Below are 19,122 nucleotides of genomic sequence, written 5' to 3'. Positions count from 1 at the left end.
CCAATCAAATTCAATTTAATCCAATCCAATTCAATCTAATTAAAATCAAATTCAATCTAATCCAATGCAATGCTCCTCGCGCATGCGCAGCACGGCTCTCCAGGAGCACTCTTTCTCTCTCTAACCTTTTGTGAACCTTTTATTCTGTTCTTGTTACCCTTTTGTGAAACTTTTGTTCACAGATGTTCCGATTTACACGGTGCTGTGCCGTGAGCACGGACGCCGGGCGCCGGACAAGCCTCGGCCTTAAGGTGCTTCGCAACTAATAACCCTAGGTGGTCGGAATTATTCCAGAGCGCTGCACCGTTCTGGGCACCTCGCGGCGCAAACATGGAATTACTACTACTACCGTATGCACACGCGTCACAGATCTGCCTCCGGCCTTTCCGCGCGGCGAGGCCTCGAAGAGGGAGCAGCTCGTTCAAGAATCGTCATCGTGGCAAACCCGCGATAGCGTCACGAAGAAATGGGAACGCTCGCCGATAGCATTGTTCGCCCAATCTTTCCTCTCGCGCCACGCAGCTGTCTGCTTCCTCGCAGTTCGTTTGGGCAATCGATCTTTAGGTGTAATCGCCGACCACTCGAGTCAACCATTACCTGTCGAAGCGCTGCTTACCGCTGGTGTCGTCTCCCCACTTCCTCTCCCCCTCCACCTATTCTCCGCCTCCCTCTCTTTCAGCCGCGGGGACGTCGTTACACCTTTGACTACAGGACGCGCTCAGTTCCACGAAGCCGACGCTAAATACTGACGTTATATTTTCCCAGTGAATACCGGCTGGAGCATCGTCTATACTATAACCAGTGCCGTGTAAAGTCGAGTCTGAGTCTTGTGAAAATCGCAGATACTGCGAAGACTTCTTGTGCCGTCTGCATGGAGGAAGATCCGTGAAATAGCCGCACACGTGAACAAACAGTGCAGCGTGGATCTTCAGTGCCGTGTTCCGCCTTATAGACGGTGTTTCGGAGGTTCCACGCCATGCTGCAAATGTTCTGCAAAGAGGAACCTCCACGCGTGATCCTATGTGAGGTAATCTGAAGTTTATACGTACCTGGTTCCGAATCCACAGCGAGCACATCACCCGATACCTTCGCCTGCGTAATCGAACTTGCATCGACGCCGTCCCACCAGAGCGTGCGTCCTCCGTGGCGGCACCGTATACTGTGCGCTTTCCCGGTGCTCTTCTTCCGATATAGACGGGATCTGCTTCGCGACGTGCGGTTGACGAGCAGGAGTGCGCGATGGCGTCGTCGAGCGTCCGCAGGATTCCCCCGCCGTCGAACAACGCGGAGCGCCGCAGGATCCGCAGGCAGCACAGGGTGTCCTGGAGCGACCAGCAGAGCGGAGGTTTGTGTCCCCCGGACGACCGGCTGCGCGAGAGGTCAGCGAGCCTGATCAGCAACGCCGGGACGGACTGCGCTAGTAGCATCGCAAGCTCTGCGACGAGCTCCATGTACTTCACTGCGGGTGAGTTCATGCGAGCGTACATAGGGGAAGCCTCGTAGGCGGATCTCCATAGCGAGCTGTTTGGTGTCAGTTCGTGGACGTATACAGTTTTCGTAGGAGACCACCGACACTGGCCGATGTTTGTCGCGAATCGACTTAAGACACTCGCACTCCCAAAGAGGTGACGCATGTCAGGAGTCACTTCACTGGCGTATCCGTAGCATTTTATTGGTGGTAGTGATGTCGGGATCAGTGTTGCGGAGTTACCGGTCCGGAATTGGAATGAATCCGGAATCATTCCACACTTTCGCGACCCCGGAATGGAATGGGAATGGGATGGCGACAATACTTGAAGGAATGGAATGGGAATGGAATTAAGCACCTTTTGCCCGGAATGGAATGGGAATGGAATTACACGTATTTTTTCCAAAATAAAGCGCGCTTTTCCTTCTACGCGTTGTTTTTTGTCAAAATATGCAAAAATACGCAAAAGATCCCACCAGCCCAAGTTCAAACATTAGTAAGCTGGAGCCTTGAATATAACAATAACTTGGTACTGTTAAAATCGATTGGCTGATTACAAGCACGGTATATTTATAAGCATGGATTGTACTACAATTATATACTTAAAAAGAGCGCTGCTACGAAGTTCGTCGCGATTCTCCGCCTAATAACGCTGCTCTAAGCCGTTGGTATCCGCCGTGGGGAACTACCGCGGTGGCATCCCCCCCCTATCTCTCCCACCAACTTCGCCTTGCGATTTTTTACCTTGGCGGCGCCTTCGCCCCGGCTGCGAGCTGTCTCCCCACGCTTCACTTTTGTTTTTTGAGTCCGGAACAGTCGGTGATCGCATCCCACCTCGCCGTCATCGGGACGCTGGCGCGGTGCTTGTGTCCACTGCGAAATTTCGCATATCAGCTTACGCCCCATCTCCCTTCGCGCTCCCCCCTCCTCCCCCAGGATGTTTTGCAATACTGGCCATCCTATCTAGACACTCGGACGCCTTTGCCCGAAGCAGCGTCTACGAAGGCCTAAAATATTGGTTCGAGAATCCACCCGAAACAGGAGAGCCCATGTGATAGGAAGTGCGGTCACGCCTGCGCCTGCAAGCTGCCCGCTGCAAGCTTTGTTCCTAAACGATTCCGACCTAACGGGAAGTGAACGCAAGCCACTTTTCCTTGCTTTCCCGACTCGCAAGGGCAGTTTCTGTTGTAAATGTGACGTCAGCTGACGTGGAACGCGTGTTTTACACGGCATCTCTTTTAATGACAGACAGCGAAGTGAAACCGGCTCTCAAGCAGCTCTTTTAAGCAGCTCGTTTGTCAAGTGCAACACACAGGCAGAAGGCAACTGTATTAGTTTACTCTTTTTTTTTGTTTTGTTTTTCGAACTGATCGTTGAAGCAGCCCTCATTTACCCTTCGTGTTTTCAGAACTGAACGGCGAAGCGCCCATTTGGCTCACACAATTTTATTACGTAATTTTGATGAATGAAACCAAAATAAAGTTTTTTCGACCTTTCACGGCAGCTTGAGACCTTTATTGCAGCATATAAAATTCACGAGGAGACCTAATTGCGCTGCTGAGCACGAGGTAGCGGTTCGATTCCCGGCCGCGGCGGCCGCTTTCCTGATGGAGGCGAAAAGCAAAAACGCCCGTGTGTACGAGATTTTCGCCTAAGGTGGTCAAAATTATTCCGGAGCCCTCCACTACGGCGCGCCTCATTGCCTGTGTTGCGTCGGCACGTTAAACCCTACATAATCTCAACGAGGACACCTACGCACTTTTTTTCTGGTGTAGGGATTTCCACAACACTAGGGTGACCGGCTGCCGAACGTGTCCTTCTATTATTATCGTTATCAGTTTTCTTTACACCTTTTCTTTCGGTTGATCGCCTAGACCAGAGGACACTTGGGGGAACCTCCATTGCTACTTCAGTGCATGCAACTCGTCAAATTAATTATACAGGCCTCAGTTACACAATTGGTTACAAAGGCCTTAGCCTCAGTTTTGCTGAGTCCAAGGACGCAACGCATTCTCTAAGCTCTTCTTCAGTTAGCTAGAGCCAAAGGATGCGTGGTGCTAAAGTGTGAACAATCTCCCAATTTCTAAAAGAAAAAAAAAGCAAGACGCAGATTAGTATACGAACCAATGCACTATCACAGTGTACACTAACGAGAGAAAAAACAATTCTCCCTGCGCATTTGTTCTCATCGAGACACCCATACAAAGGTCGCGCAAATTCTAAGCACAGCCTAAACTTTCGCTCGTGCGCAGTGAATGATACCTGACGCACGTAACTAAGCTTTTCGTCAAGGGCGACATTGCATACCTGCGCACACGCAAACACAGGAAGTTCTGAACCTTTTCGTGCTTTCAAGGCGCGCTTCACATGCGTGAGTGCTGACGACCTATGCGGCCCGTGATCCGTATTTGGTGCAAAGGCAGGACAAGGTGCTCGAGTGGTGATTCTTCCAACTGATACCACCAGATCCGGGGGTTCTGTTCCTGGTTAACATAATTATAGTTCTAACCATGCTCACGACCGCTCCATACGCGTGTTAACTGCTTAAGGAATATAAGTCTTCTTCAACCATACTTTTGTCAGCACAAAAATAGAACATGTCGTCACGTTAGCATTAACACATTCACACTTAAACAATATTAAAGCATCACAACTCGTAAAGACGTGCTGACCATGCAAATACTATAATAACTACCTGGAGAACTGCCCCTGTGGGAATTAGTAGGGTGATTGCACTGAACGAGATATGTCACAAAGCCACTATCCCTCGACCTTGGTTACGTGTTTGCGTATTTTAGCAGTTCTTAACGCGTGTAATAACATCAGCTTAATGGTGGGTTCATTTGTAACTTGATAATCACCCGATAAAACGTTGAGGAAATAGAGGAATGGAATTGAACTGCCCGGCAATTCCTGGAGTGGGAATGGGCGATGTTCCGGCATTCCGAGGAATTGAAAGGAATGGAATTTAGGCAATTTGTAATTCCCCGGAATGGAATTGGAATGGAATGAGGACGCCCATTCCGCAACACTGGTCGGGATATTGTGGTCGCTTCGTTGCTGTCACCATTGCCACAACGCGATTATTTCACTGTCATGCCGTGGTCAGGTCGGCTTTGTTTGTGAAAACTTGGGTTTTCCGATGCATGAGTGATCAGAAGGGACACGTGTTCGCTCACAGGTGCTTGAACGTGTCTCCCAGTATTGTGGCGGTTTCGTCCGATGTCCTGCGTCGTCCTTTCGCGGCGCTTTAAAACATGAAATTCATACAACTCGGTCAGACGCCCGGTTTACTCCTACATCACCATGAATGGTAAGCGAGAGAAGGGAACGTTGTAAAGACGCCGTGTATTTTTTCGGTGTTTGTGTATCAGCCAAAAATATTTCCGGCGCCCGAGTTTGGAGCGCGCATCCTGCCGTGGTTCCAATCAACTTGTTTGTAGAAATTATTGTGAACTCATGAAATTATTACGCACATTTGAAGTTTTTTTTTCAGATATATATATCGGGGAGTTGCAGATATATATATCTGGAAGCCACAAACTCCTCAATATATATATTGAGGAGTTTATGGCAGACAGCTTACCCAGTTTCCTTTGTTTTCCGTGCCTTAAAATAACAATGAAAAGAACTATAGCAGCTACCAAGCGGGAATTCTCGGATGAATGCACAATCAGCTTTGCTATGCATTGAACCCCTTTCCATTTGCCTTCACTACTATACCAGAATGCATCGCTAGGGCGAAATTTGAAGGGTCGATACCATAGTATCAAAGCTCGATATACTACGGAGCCCCTGGGAACTCATCTTAAACAACTCCACAAGGCCCCAAGAACTGTACACTAAGCTTTTCTAAAGTCCGCTTCACGATTACACCCAAGTGCATTGCTGAAAAGATATTTCTCTAGCGAAAATATGACTGGCCGTATAAAAAGATACCAAGCCAGACGCTAGAGCCTTTCAATATTATTTTCTCGTACGGTGATAGTGCGGCGCTCCAAGTGTTACGGACGGAGAAATGGGTTTCCTCGTTGGGTCCACTCAAAAATTCTCAAGCATTTAAAAAGAAGACAGACGCACGCTGTTTGGATCTACCATCACAACAGAGAATTAAACGAGGACACGAGAAATATCTTACGTATTAGATGCTTTTCGTTGAACCCAATCCTTTTCGAACACAGCAGTACTTTACCAATCCTTTTTTTTTTGCCTCGCAGGGAATTCGCGAGCATAAAAAGAAAGAGCAAATGGCAAACTGCACTTTACCTTTGCCAGGCAACTTAATCGAAGTACACGAAGCGGCGACGTTCACTTTACGAGTGAGCAAGCCAACGAGCCTCCAGCATGTCATTACACCCCAACATATATCCATCAGCATGCCCACACTGTAGCGAACATCCAACACTGTACCACACCACCGGGGCTTGCCAGAACACACCAGCAGCCCCCATTATTCTCACCACATCCCTCTAGCAGTGGGAGGCCACGCTGTGCAGCTCGGACAAGGAGGACCAGTGACAGTTGGTGGACCGGGGCACGCAGGAGAGCAGCCGCAGAAGAAGATCTGGACTGAGGCCCTCTCCCGCTTTCAAGCATGGGCCCCTCCTCTCACATGGAATAAATGAAGTCTAACCACCACCGACAAGGAGACATCAAGCAAACAAACTTTCCTGGATTCATAGCACGTGGCACGTGAATTGCATCTGCTCTTAGTCAATCCCTAGCCTTCGCATGTGTCATAACTGCACATGCATATTGGCCTGAGGAGCAAGGCCATCCAGCTCTCTCGGCTAATGGGTTGGACTGCCATACTTTCCTAATCCCACACCGTCGTATGTATCACTAGTTACCACTTAAGCACCGTGAGGTCGCAGCAAGGACACGTGTTTTAAACATATCTAACCATATATATAACTGGGCTTTCTGAATTCAGGCACTCTACAATGATTTTCAGGTCTTCTTTGGACTCACTGAACAAGACGACGTCATTCGAAAATAGGAAGTAGATAAAATATTTTCCTTTCCCTTGAATACCCGACTCACAGCCAAGTTTGCCAAGTACCGCCTCTGTAGAAAATCTGTAAATAACTTTGGAAAGAGAATCTCTTCCCCTCACGTCCTTCCCGACAGGGAACTTCTCACTCTGCTTATGAAGGATTCTCGTTCCCGTACCTTCGTTGTATACTTTCTCCAAACGCACTGTGGAAGCCTCCCCTACCCCATGGGATCTCACTGCGTCAGTCACTGCCTCGCTCTCCACTTACTCCAACGCTTGTTCATAACCTATAAAGACAATGTGCAGAACGTTGTTATATTCGATGAATTCCCTGGCTGACTGGTTTTATCTAACTAAAGTGGTCGGTCAGTCGTTTATATACTCTTTCCTACAGCGTGTTCTTTTGTTTGATGAAAATCTGGGGTGCCAATCACGCGGTTAACTCTAATTTGGTTAATAGAGTGTGGGTAGGGAGAGCACGCTGATTGATCTGTACTCCTGAAGTTTTTTAGATGCGAAGCATCTCATGCTCGGGGCTGTGTCCCTCCCTCCCTCGTTGTCGGCCATCCGCACTCTACTGCGCATGCTCGTCTCTTCAGCCCCGTCAGCGTTTGGGCTGACGTCAGCGCAGTCCACTATAAAAAGAAAGTCAGGCGGCGCCCGGTTTCGATCCCACGACTCTCTGGCCGCAACAGGAAGTACGTGGCGCTCTTCCCACTGCGCCACAAACCGAGACGGGAGCATGTGCTACGAACGCGCCTTACGTCCTTCCCTCATTCAAACTACGTCAAGAAGCTACTGATACAACGAAGGCACGCGAAGCTGAACGTCAACGGAAACGACGAACTGAAAACTAACGGGAACTTCAGTCGACCCCATGGCTGCTTCGCATACTATGGTGTAATTTTTCACATCACCTCTTTCAGTATGGAAACCACACTAATTATTTCAAAGCTTTTTACCACATAACATAAAGGCGACAAACAGTTTACGAAAGGCAAACGGAAATTTTATTTCGTTTGAGCGTTGACGGCCACGTCACGTAAGGACGATGTATATATACCGCAAACATTTATTTCCGCACTAGTGGTCTGGCAAATGGTGCCTATTTGTGACTAATCTACTCAGAACGGATACCCAAGTGCTTATGCGGACAAGCTAAAAGCCTAAGTCTTGTTTTGATCTTTAAAATGATGCGCAATGTTAGAAAATCTACTCGATATCCATATCTATAGATGACACGTATAATATTGAGGTTCAAGTCATGTTCTGAAACGGCGTGCGATTTCGGTCGTGACCTCGTACTGTTCGCACAAGGACACTGAGACGTCCTTTTTCCAAAGCCTCGGGCTAAAGAACGCCTCCCGCGTCAAGTACACGTAGGGCCTTTTTAATTTTTCGTTGACGGACAAAAAAAAATTGAAACCTAGCCATTTAAGTTCCGCTAACAAAGGATACCCTATGGTTTAAGTAGGAAAACAGGGAGTGGCATAAAAGGGCATCTATATGAAGGGGAAGAAAAATGCGCTAAGGAAAAATGAAGATGATAATTCATTCACTATTATAAGTTTTTCGCATTCACTATTATAAGGAGTACCTTTGTATTTTTTTTTTTCAGAAACCATCTGAAATTTTTCATATTTAAAACGGATGTCAACATTGTATAAAGATACATACGGTAAAACAGCGACGTAACAATACCTCGAACTGTTGCAGAAAAAAATGAAATATATAACATTAGACGGAACATGCTGGATCATCAGCATGTAGTGCACAAAACGAAGTCATCACTTTTCATGCAATAATTACGTTGTTATTGCGTAGATCCGTCAGCAGTCGTAAAAGGCGGTTTCCTTGGGCCTGCGGGGAATGTTTTAACTTTACATTTTAACTTTTCATATACCCGCATTTCCTGTTTCGTCCTTTCGTAGGCGCCGTGAAAGGCCCTAAAGTTAAGAAAAAAGAAATATATGTGTTGTTCCAAATTCCTTGCTTCGAAAATTTGTACTGTCCAGTTTTCTGTCTGAAGTATACGTATCGTTGTAGCTTTCAAGACCTTGTAAATAAGCCCCCACGTGTGATGGAATGGCGGGAACATTCTGCACCGCAGACGCTATATTCTGTCTGCGGCGCAAGCAACCAGTGTTGCCGGTAAAGCATCAGATATTGTAATAGCTAAGTACAAGGTTCTTGGAATCTGCGGCGTAATTGATCGTCTCTGTGCGTCGGTTCGTGTGATTGCCTCTCTGAGCGAACGCCCGTCGGCGCGCGTTTCACTGTTACTCCTTTGGTTGGCTTGCTGCCACGTTAACCTTTCGCGGCTCGTGATATAGCTTGAAATCACTTTAAGGTGAAAGTGGAATGAGCAGCGATAAATTCTTGAGCGGAAGCTTGCATTTTGCATGTTGGTTAATAGGACGAATTGGTTGATTGATTGATTGATTGATTGATTGGTTGATTGATTGATTGAATGATTGATTGATTGATTGATTGATTGATTGATTGATTGATTGATTGATTGATTGATTGATTGATTGATTGATTGATTGATTGATTGATTGATTTGATTCGGTGGTCGCTTTCCCCGGTTATAATAAAGGAATCTAATCCGATGATTTTTTATAGTTCTGGGTGGCGGGGGGGATGATTAGCTGTCTAAATAATTTTTTATTGGAGATGAGCTGACGTACTAAGTGGCTGACAAATGGCAACTGTATTACACAAAGAAAAAGAAAGAGAGATGGAGAAAATCAAGCAAAATTAGGGAGGAAACTACGGCAGCCTAATGAAATCTTTATTGCTTTTACCGAAAGCGAAATATGCTGAAATATACCGGCGAGTCATGCACAGCAGTCGTGAACGCTGACCTATGAGAAGCAGCCAATACCTTGGAATCCTAATTCTGTACAACATCTAACCGCTTTTTTATCCGTGCAGCAACAGGCCGACGCGACACGCTGGACATTATTCACGCCTCCGGGGATGCGGCTCAGACATTCCGGGAACGTGTATTCGCGGAATCTCTGCTACTTTGTTTCAAATAAAGAGATCCATGCGGAGAAAGAAAAACAAATATTGAGCGCATCGAGATGTCCCCTAATACGCCTCCTGGATGTTTTCTTTGAAGACGCGTAAATGTCGTACAATGTTTCTTGAACCGCATAGCCGCTTCTGCTGCATATTTTGTGTTGCTAAACGGCAGTTCGCGCTTCTACAACTGTATTCCGGTTCACTCGGTCCTTCATGGGCGCGTGCGACGAAACCATTGTGCCCAAGACAGGAAGATTAAGCCGGATCGCGGCTTGTTTGCCAGAATTGCCGTCGTCCCGTCTGTGCGAGACGGCATGGCGCCGCCAGAACTACACCTACAGACAACAAGGCCTCATCTGTCGGACACGGGGACACAGTCGCCCAAAATGCGTTTCTGAGAACATCCGAGGTTAACTACCCCACGAATATAACCGTGATGTTAACACATGAATCGCTAGGAGAATCTGGAAAGTAGGAGCCAGCAGGTAAAGCACGTTTGCGGGCGAGTTGGCTTTGCCAGCTCGAGCATGGGGGTCCGCACTCGGCAACTGTGCGCGGACTCTGGGCTGATTCCTGGAACGCGCGGTAACAAAACAGGAGCGAATGGAACGGCTGCGGTGGACTCACTTCCAGTCGGCAGTTGGCTCTTAGTGCCGGTTTCCTCCTCGGCCCGTATAAGAGGAGACCGACCTCCCACCGCGACGACAATAAAACTGAGTATGAAGGCACCGAGGACGAACGCGTGGGCACAGGCTTGCGAAAAGCCCGTGGCGTACGGTCCACGCGGGCTCTAGTTAATTTGCGCGCGTGGAGCTTGCGACAGCCCGGAAGGGGAGACGGCCGCGGACAGCCGCACTATTTGTTTCGGCGCGCTGTACGTCTTGGTTTATTTGCGAAAGATTCTGAAGCGAAGAATGGAATTAGACATTTCAAGACATGAAAGGCGGATGGAGTGAAGAAAATTTCCTCCATGTCGGAGAGATATGGGAGAGGCCTTTGTCCTGCATTAGACACCGTCATCATCATATTTCTTCTTTATGATCATGGCAATGAAGATGATTGATTGATTGATTGATTGATTGATTGATTGATTGATTGATTGATTGATTGATTGATTGATTGCAGGGTTTAACGTGACGACACAATGCAGGCGATGAGGCGCGCCTTAGTGGAGGGCTCCGGATTAATTTTGACCACCTGGGAATCTTACGTGCCCTGAAATCTCGTGCACACGGGCGTTTTTGCTTTTCGCCTCCATCAGAAAGCGGCCGCCACGGTCAAATATCGAACCCGCGTCTTCGTGCTCAGCAGCACAACGCCGTAGCCGCTGAGCCACCGCGGCAGGGTAGGCAATGACGACAGCGACTATGATGATGATTATGATGATGATAATGGTGATGATTATTGACGGTGGCGGTGATGGTGGCAGAGAAAGCGTGGGAGTGCCGGCGCGTCGAGACCGGCTTCAGAATGCTTGTCACCTTAAGTTATTTAGCTCGCCGAGTTCTCATAATTCTGACGGTTTTACTGAAGCTGCAGCTGCAATGTTGCGGCAGCACAGTAAGCAATCTACATCTCAGTTGGGTCGGCGTTAAATTTCGGGCGAAATAAAATGAAGTTCTAAAAAAATTGCTTTTTGGTGCTTCCTGTGCTTCGGGGATTGCGGTGTTGTGATGTCTGGGGTCTAATTCTTTTTTTTTTTTTTTTCTAATTCGGGACGTAAAAGGTGATTACGACTCTAAAGTTCATTCAAAATATCAGTTTCGTTCGAAATGCTAGAATTTCAGTTTCATCAATCAGATGCAACAGCGTTTTTTCACTGATCGTTCGATGATGAACCGAGAACAATGCATTTCCCGTAAAGAAACAGGGAAAGACCTATCTTGTTTCTGCAACATTTATTATCTTATCCTTCAAGAATATCTGGTAGTGTGTCTCGCGAAGGCCGTGACGCGGGTCCACCGGGAGTATAAAGGAAGAAACAATTAACCTGCTGCTTTCTATATATCGCTAAAAAAATGACAGAGACGGCTACGGGGTTTCAAACTGTTGGACAAGTGAAATGCTTAACGTTATTAGCATCTGCAGGACCCCGCCTGTTCGCCGTCCCGAAGCCCTAGTACTAAAGGGCATTGGGGAAGTCGGCTCAAGGTCGCCGCAACGTGACCTTCTCGAAACAAGTCCGTTCTGAGTGAAAAGGCCGAGGCAGAGGCCAGGCAGACGATCTCGCGCCACCAGTCGATCGGGCGAGTTCATGCGATACCAGCAGCAATTTGTGTCCACTGTCATCGCAACGTCCTCACCAGCCACGTCAGTGCTACGCAGTTCAGAGAAGGTGTGTGTCCTCAAGACGAGGATAGACTGAAACAAGGAAAGAATGCGCGTAAACGCCACGCAACATAAGCTCCAAGAGAAAAGGCGCAGTGGTTGAATATCAACTGAACCAACTCGCTCAGTAACAAGTTCGGTTGAATATCATATTGGTAGTTGAATATCACATTGGTTCTGTTGAATATCACACGGAGGCAGTGGTGTTTGAGGCACAGTCCTGCTTGTTCCAACGGCGTAGCTGTTGAAGCTTTCTTCTGTCCATGCGGATCATTAAAAGGAAATTCCGCTTGGCGAAGTGGACAGGGGGAGACGCTGTGCAAAAAAGTGTGAGGAAAGAGCCCACCAGCAGAGGTTGGGAGTGCCGGCCTCAAGAAGAAAAAAAAACGCTAGCCAGTATTGCAAACTCCCTTACGCCCCTGTCCCCAACTTACACGACATCCTCTGCCACTATAGAGCAATCCGACGCACCTATCCCCCTCCCGACCCTTCCCTTTCTACCACAGATGCTCGCATTTGGTGCCGACTTCAAACCAAAACGTATTACAATCACCTCCATCTCCACCACATCTCTCCTACTAACTGTTGTGTTGTGTTGTTTCGTGGCGCATAAGCAACTAAGGCTATCATGCGCCAAACAAAAGGTTTGGTGTTTTTTGTGGATAATAACCAATTGCTTTAACTCGTTATAGCTTGTTCAGAAGTGTAGCTTCTTTTAAAAAAACTCAAGATCGGGGAAATTTTAACAACAGCATCCTCTCCTAGGAGTAGGCTGGGGTGAAACGGAATTTGCTCGCTGTAAAACAGCCTAAAATGTTTTTTCCTCAAGGCCTCAAATTTCGCACATGAGAGTGAGATGTGATTTACTGTAAGTTCTTGGTCACAATCTTCACATCTCGGTTTGGCTTGTTTCATTCGAAGAAAATTATGTGTAGGATGTGTGTGTCCAAGGCGGAGACGACATAAAATCACTTTTTTGAGGCGTTCTTCATGTCTGCTTGATGCCCACTCTGCTATCATGTGTTTAACTGGGTGGAGTTTGTTGTCGGTTTCCTTATCCCATAATGACTGCCAAGTTTTTCTCAGTTTGCTCCGTACGAATTTCATGCAGTCGCTGTGAGGAATCTGTACTTTCTCTATTGTTCCGTTACCCGCCTGTGCGGCACACGCATCGGCTCTTTCATTTCCCTTGATTCCAACATTGCTAGGGACCCAGCACAACTTAATTTCCTGTCCTTGTGTTGTGACTGTTACTAAATTGTTTATTATGTCTCCTATTATGTGCTGAGCTGCATTTTTATAATGTACTGCTGTGACTGCACTGAGAGAGTCTGTATATATAATACTGTGTTTAATTTTATGCTTCATAATCCCTTCTACTGCTACAGCAATGGCATAACATTCTGCTGTGTAAACCGAAGCGCACTTGGTAGCCTCATCACCTTTGTCCATGTCCCTTGCACTACTGCACTCCCGACATAGCATGATGTTTTGGAACCGTCTGTGTAAAATGAGGTGTAGCCTTTGTATTTTTCGTTTAGTGCCAAACATTCCTGTAAAATATGTTCTCGCGGTGTCTCCTTTTTTTGAAGGCGTGTTAGTGTGAAGTCACATGTTGTAGGAAAACTATACCAAGGGGGTAGTTGGTTCTGTCTATGGGCAATTTGAGGTAATGTGTCCAGCATACTGAGTTCTTGGCATCTCTCCTACTAACTATCCACTTAACTGCCCCCAATGCGATGAGCCTAACACCACAGCTCATCTCGTCTGGACGTGCCCCACCAACCCCCCACCACCCAGATCCCCTACCCTTGAGCAGTGGGAGTGCGCGTTGCAGAGCTGCCAGCTCGAAGACCAGGAGGCCCTGATCTCTCGGGCGATCGGATGGCAGCCGCGGCACGCGGCCTACCGGACTAAAATGGCCGCCCACAGCTCCTAAATCTTTTTCTCCCCTACCCCTTCCCTGTTGCTTCAATAAACGTTTTCTCTCTCTCTCTCTCTCTCTCTCTCTCTCTCTCTCTCTCTCTCTCTCTCTCTCTCTCTCTCTCTTTCTATCTCTCTCTCTCTCGTGGCGGGAATCGAGCCTGGGTCCCCCGCGTTATGATACCGGCGTCTGTCCGTGTTCGCTATCATCTTTTTTTACATGGTATTTCTTGCACTACATGTCAATGATGATATTTACAACACATATTTACAACTATGTACACATACGTGTACATAGTTACAACTATGTACACATACGAAAAACGAAACTAAACACAATGAACAATTATGTTTAAAACGGGGCCCCATTGAACAACTAATAAGGAGGGAATACCATTCAGGGCGAGAATCATTTTGGTCGTAGACGTCTTTAAGATTAATGATAATATGGCAGAAGTGTGCTCTGTAAGAAACAAACTATAGGCTCAGCGTGCCTAACCTGCATTCGCGTTTTCCATGAACTATGCAGAACGATCAGGAAAGGAAGGAAGGGTGTAGAAGGAAGGCGGGAAAGTTAACCTGGCTAGAGCCTAGTTTGCTATCCTGCACGTGGGAAAGGGAAAATAGGCAAAAAAGAGAAAAGAAAGAATGAAGAGAAGTTGGAGTAGACACGTATGTCCAGCGCTGAAGCACTGACACTGATAGACACTGGAGGCGTTCAGTCTATAGTCTGGTGTTTAAGTTCGTCGCCCGTAGAAAGCGTAAAAGTTCCTTAGTCGCCTTCTGAGCGGATGACAGAAAGGGCCAGTAGCGCAGAATCTGCTCCTCCGAAAATGGCCGCCGAGAGTCCAGGTTCCTCAGTGCTGACGACAGCTTATTGCTTTCAGGCGAGTAGCGTGGGCACTCGCATAAAACGTGCCGGATCCTCTCCGGCGTGCCACACGTTTTACACTCATCACTTGCTGCAATTCCTATTGTGTATGAATAAGCATTTGTGAAAGCCACCCCCAGCCAGAGACGGGAAAGAAGAGTTGCGTCAGACCGTGGGAGGCTTAGTGGAAGGGGACGCTGCAGGTGCGGGTCAAGGGCACCAATGCGTGCACATATGAATTCTTCTGGATGCCATTGGGAGATTGCTGTTTCCCGGGCAAGTATGCGGAGGGCCCTAGCTGCGTCCGTCCTAGACAGTGGGATGAACACAGTCGCCGCTGTTTGGTGCGCCAGCCGGGCGGCAGCATCCACACTTTTGTTGCCGACAATGCCGCAGTGGCTGGGAAGCCACTGCAGGGTGACATCATGACCCGCCTGGGTAGCACGATCGTACACCATTCTTATTTCTGTCAGGAGCTGTTCGTGAGGTCCCCGGCACAGCGCTAACTGGAGTGACTGAAGTGCAGCCTTCGAATCACAAAAGATAGCCCATCTGCGCCACGAACTTTGCTCAGTGGTGCGAAGAGCGCAACGGATGGCCGTAAGTTCTGTAGCCGTGGAGGTTGTAGGATTGGCTATCTTGAATTGGCTGGACAGTGACATTTGTGGAATAATAACAGCGCCGGCAGAACTCGACGATGTTACCGAGCCATCGGTGTATACATGGGTTCGGTCATTGTATGTCTCATGCAGGTATGTCAAAGTTAGCTGTTGCAGGGCTGGTATGGGAAGATCACGTTTTTTCTTTACTCCTGGAATATCTAGGCACACTCGGGGCTGCATCACACACCACAGCGGAAGGAGCGGTCGCATCGCGCACAGGCGACAGTTCACGGCAGACCCAAAAATGTTCCGGTTGTGCAGCCACGTCTCAACAGGTTAAGTTTCGCTGTGCAGTTTGAAGAAGAACGTTTTTCTTGAGGGAGAAAGCAGCATTTTACGGTCACATAAGAGCACATCTTGTTTAGCCAAGTTAGAATAAACAGTTATGTACAGTGGTGCTGGGAAAAGCATGGAACTTAGGTCTTTGTAGAGATTAACACGAGACATACTGAACATACTGGGTGTCCCAGCTATCATGCACCAAGATTTAAAAAAAGAGTAATGTCGTGACTCGAAGAAAACATAGTGCATAATGTTTGTGGAGAAGCGGGCAGCATTTTTTTTCGTTAATGAGACTTAGCTAATTAATTGTAATTAATTAACTCGAGAAGTACTGTCCTAATCACTAAACTGTCAGTGAGGCACTTGTAGGTACCCACGAGGGGCATCTAACTGCGGTATTTTCAGCGACGAACTAATTGCGTACTCATTTATTCTTACTGATAAGGAAAACCCGCGAAATATGAAAGATACCACGTGACGGCGCCTCCAAGCGCATCGTAAAGCAACGCCCTCACACAGGCTGCCTCTGAGTTAGCCCGAATGAAATAAACAAAAGAAAGAAACAAAGAAACAAGAAATCGCGACCGAGTTTGTACCTTATCTGCACACGCGCCCCGAGAATCTTGCTGTTGCTGCTCCTTCCATGCATGCCATTATCTAGGCGATGCGCTGTCTCTTCGGGCGGGTGACAGGGGAAGTAGTTGCGTTCAATCAGCGTATTTGGGGACGCTGCTTTACAATGCGCGCGGAAGCGCCGTCACGTGGTATTTTTCATATTTCGCGGGTTTTCTTTATCAGTCAGAATAAATGAGTAGACAATTAGTTCGTCGCTGAAAATACCGCAGTTAGATGGCCCTCGTGGGTACCTACAAGTTCATCATTGACACTTCAGTGATTAGGACAACAGTAATTCTCGACTTAGGTAATTAATTACAATTAATTAGTTAGGTCTCATTAACGAAAAAATTACTGTCCGCTCCTCCACAGTACTGCAAACATTGTGCACTAGGTTTTCTTCGGGTAACGCCATTCCTCTTTTATTAACCCCTTAAGGGCTCATTAAACAAATATATTATGCACCAATATGGCCAAATTTTTTAATGATGTAATATGCTTCAGAAACGTGTTCAAAACACAAAAATATTTGCGAGAATTGTTTATAGTCGATAATCATGTTTAATTGGTCATTTTTTACCCCATCTAATACCTTATATTTGGGGCATTTCTGGTGTATTCACAAATTAATTTCTGCAACTCCAGAAAGCACGGGTCAGGTTTGAACTGCGTTGCAGAAAACAAACAATTTCTCGATAGTTCACTTGAAGCTAGTTGAGGCTACCATCCGTGTGGTAGCGTTCAAAGCACGGCACTGCGCAGAGAGCCTTCTCGCACCACCTGCACCAGATCCTGGTTTCCTTGCGGATGTTCTTGCCATTTTTATCTCGCTTCATGTAGCAGACTACGCAGCGGCGTGTCGGTTCTTGCTTCTTCTCTGTTGGTGGTATGTGCGATGGAAAGTGGCGCTCACCAAACCGTTTTGCGTTTAGGGGGCGCCCTGGCCGTCCTTTCTTCTTGGTGCCACTGTTGGGAGAGTACTTCGTGATGATCTCGTCAATAAGCCTTAGCCTATACTCCAGATGAGATGCTCGGCCTCCTCCTTTCTGGTACAGAACGAATGAATTGTAGGTCGCCTGATCCAAGAGGTGTTTGAAGATCTTCTTGTAGGAGATCTTTTTTCGTTTCCGTGGCACTGAGTAGCTCGCCAGCATCTGATCTGCTCTGTCAACTCCTCCCATTGTATGGTTATAATCAAGTATAACTTCTGGCTTCAGGGTTTCCTTGCCCATTTTGTCAATGAATCGCGCCATTTCAGCACTATGTACTGTAGATAGAACCGTCACCAGTTCTTTGTCCATTCACTGGACAGCCAAGCACTTGCCCCTTTGAAAGGCAACCATCTCGCCTTTCTTGAGCTTTGCCTTGGCGAAATCAGGCGGAAGGTCTTTGCGAGTGGCTCGCGTCGTGCCATAGATGTCAGTTGATCTCTTCAAACGAAAGTCAACCAGTTCTGGTGAGGTGTAGAAGTTGTCAGTTGTGACGCAGTAGCCTTTGTCTAGCAGGGGCTCCACAAGCTTCAAAACAACTTTCGTCGCCATTCCGAAGGTTGCTGCTTCTTCTGACGAGATCTCAATGTTTGTTTCTTTCCCTGTATAAATTACAGAGTTCCATGTATACCCATTTGAAGATTCGCACAGCAAAAATGACTTTATGCCAAACCTCGCTCTCTTCAGGGGCATATACTGCTTCCAGCTGAGCCGGCCTTTGAAGAGCAGCAAGCTCTCGTCGACACTGACGTCCCGCTCCGGCACATACAATGTCCCGTATTTTTCAAGAAGTGCCTGATAAACCGGCCAGATTTTCCTCAGATGAGGTTGAGGGTGTCCTTCACAATTTTCGATTGTCGTGTTGTCGACAAAGCGCAACATTCTCATTATTAGTTCGAAGCGGTTTCTGGACATTATCTCGCCAAAGACCGGAGTCTCAACCAGCCGATTCCTAGACCAGTACATCTGTTTCTTATTGCCAGGAACTGTGATCTGGTTTGAAATTGGCGCCCGCGTGCGGGGCCCAGCACGTGGAAAAATAGCGGGAATCTCGGCGTGATGGCACGCGGAGGAGACAGACGAAGACGAGAAAGAAGAAGGAAGATTCTCGGTCACCATGTTAAAGCTTGTTTTGCCCGGTACTTACTGTAAATACAGTTTGCTTTTCTTGCTTTCCGTTCGCCTTTGAGATTCTTCAACAACATCCTTTCGTTTGGTTTTTGGACAATGCCTTGCAGCAACAGGAGGCTCAGAGAAACGCGAAGTTCTTCTCGCGTAAGTGCATACCATTTTCGGAAGCGAGAATGTTGTCCCAGCTTGCTAGAATTCAGAAGCTGAGAAGCGGACCGGTTTGTCTCCACAACGATAACATCAAGCAGCTCATCATCAAAGTAAGCTTCAAAGAGCTCAAGTGGTTGAGGGGGAGAGCTTACTGTGATATTCAGTCCCGTGAAACCCCTGAAATCAAACCATGGAGGTCTGGCTGGGATGTTGTCGAGGTCTATGCGAAACCATTCACGGGAGCTAGCCATTGTATCATCGCTACTGTCTTCTCCTTCAGAGTCACTGTCCGTAAAAACGTCATCGCTGTCTTCTTCACTTGAAGAATAAAACACTACGGTGGCATCCTTATCACCCTCGCTTTCATCGTCTGAAGAAGGAAGATTCTCCGCATCAGAACGCCGCACGGATGAGGCCATGTTTGTAAAACGCGCGGGAAACAAGCGCACACATTGCGCCATCTAGTGTGCAAACTATAATTTAATACCACCGCCAATGACGGAACTTGTGCTGCCATCTATGTTTAAAAGGGTAAATCTCCGTTTGACGACCCGGGCTCGTCAAAAGCCTCTAGTAGCATTGCGAAAAACTCATGACGACCACAGCTCATCATAAGCAAATTAGTGGCAACAGCTCTTGACGAGCTCAGGTCGTCATAAGCCCTTAAGGGGTTAAAT

At 47.3% G+C, this 19,122-nt stretch overlaps 1 protein-coding gene across 1 annotated transcript in view; it reads left to right on the top strand.

Moving 5' to 3' along the window:
- Positions 1-1,224: 1,224 nt before the first annotated feature.
- LOC144179217 (monocarboxylate transporter 5) overlaps positions 1,225-19,122 on the top strand; it is a 144,649-nt gene continuing 126,751 nt past the window's right edge. The window contains exon 1 of the mRNA XM_077707486.1: positions 1,225-1,465. Within this exon, the coding sequence (XP_077563612.1) occupies positions 1,240-1,465 (226 nt within the window). The 5' untranslated portion in view covers positions 1,225-1,239. The remainder of the gene's footprint in view (positions 1,466-19,122) is intronic.

The sequence above is a fragment of the Haemaphysalis longicornis genome, unplaced genomic scaffold (genome assembly GCF_048455015.1).
Source record: "Haemaphysalis longicornis isolate Haplotype H1 unplaced genomic scaffold, Haemaphysalis longicornis Haplotype H1 scaffold_4, whole genome shotgun sequence".
Taxonomy (NCBI): domain Eukaryota; kingdom Metazoa; phylum Arthropoda; class Arachnida; order Ixodida; family Ixodidae; genus Haemaphysalis; species Haemaphysalis longicornis.
The sequence above is the reverse complement of the archived record's forward strand: the minus strand, read 5'-3'. Positions and strand labels throughout refer to the sequence as shown.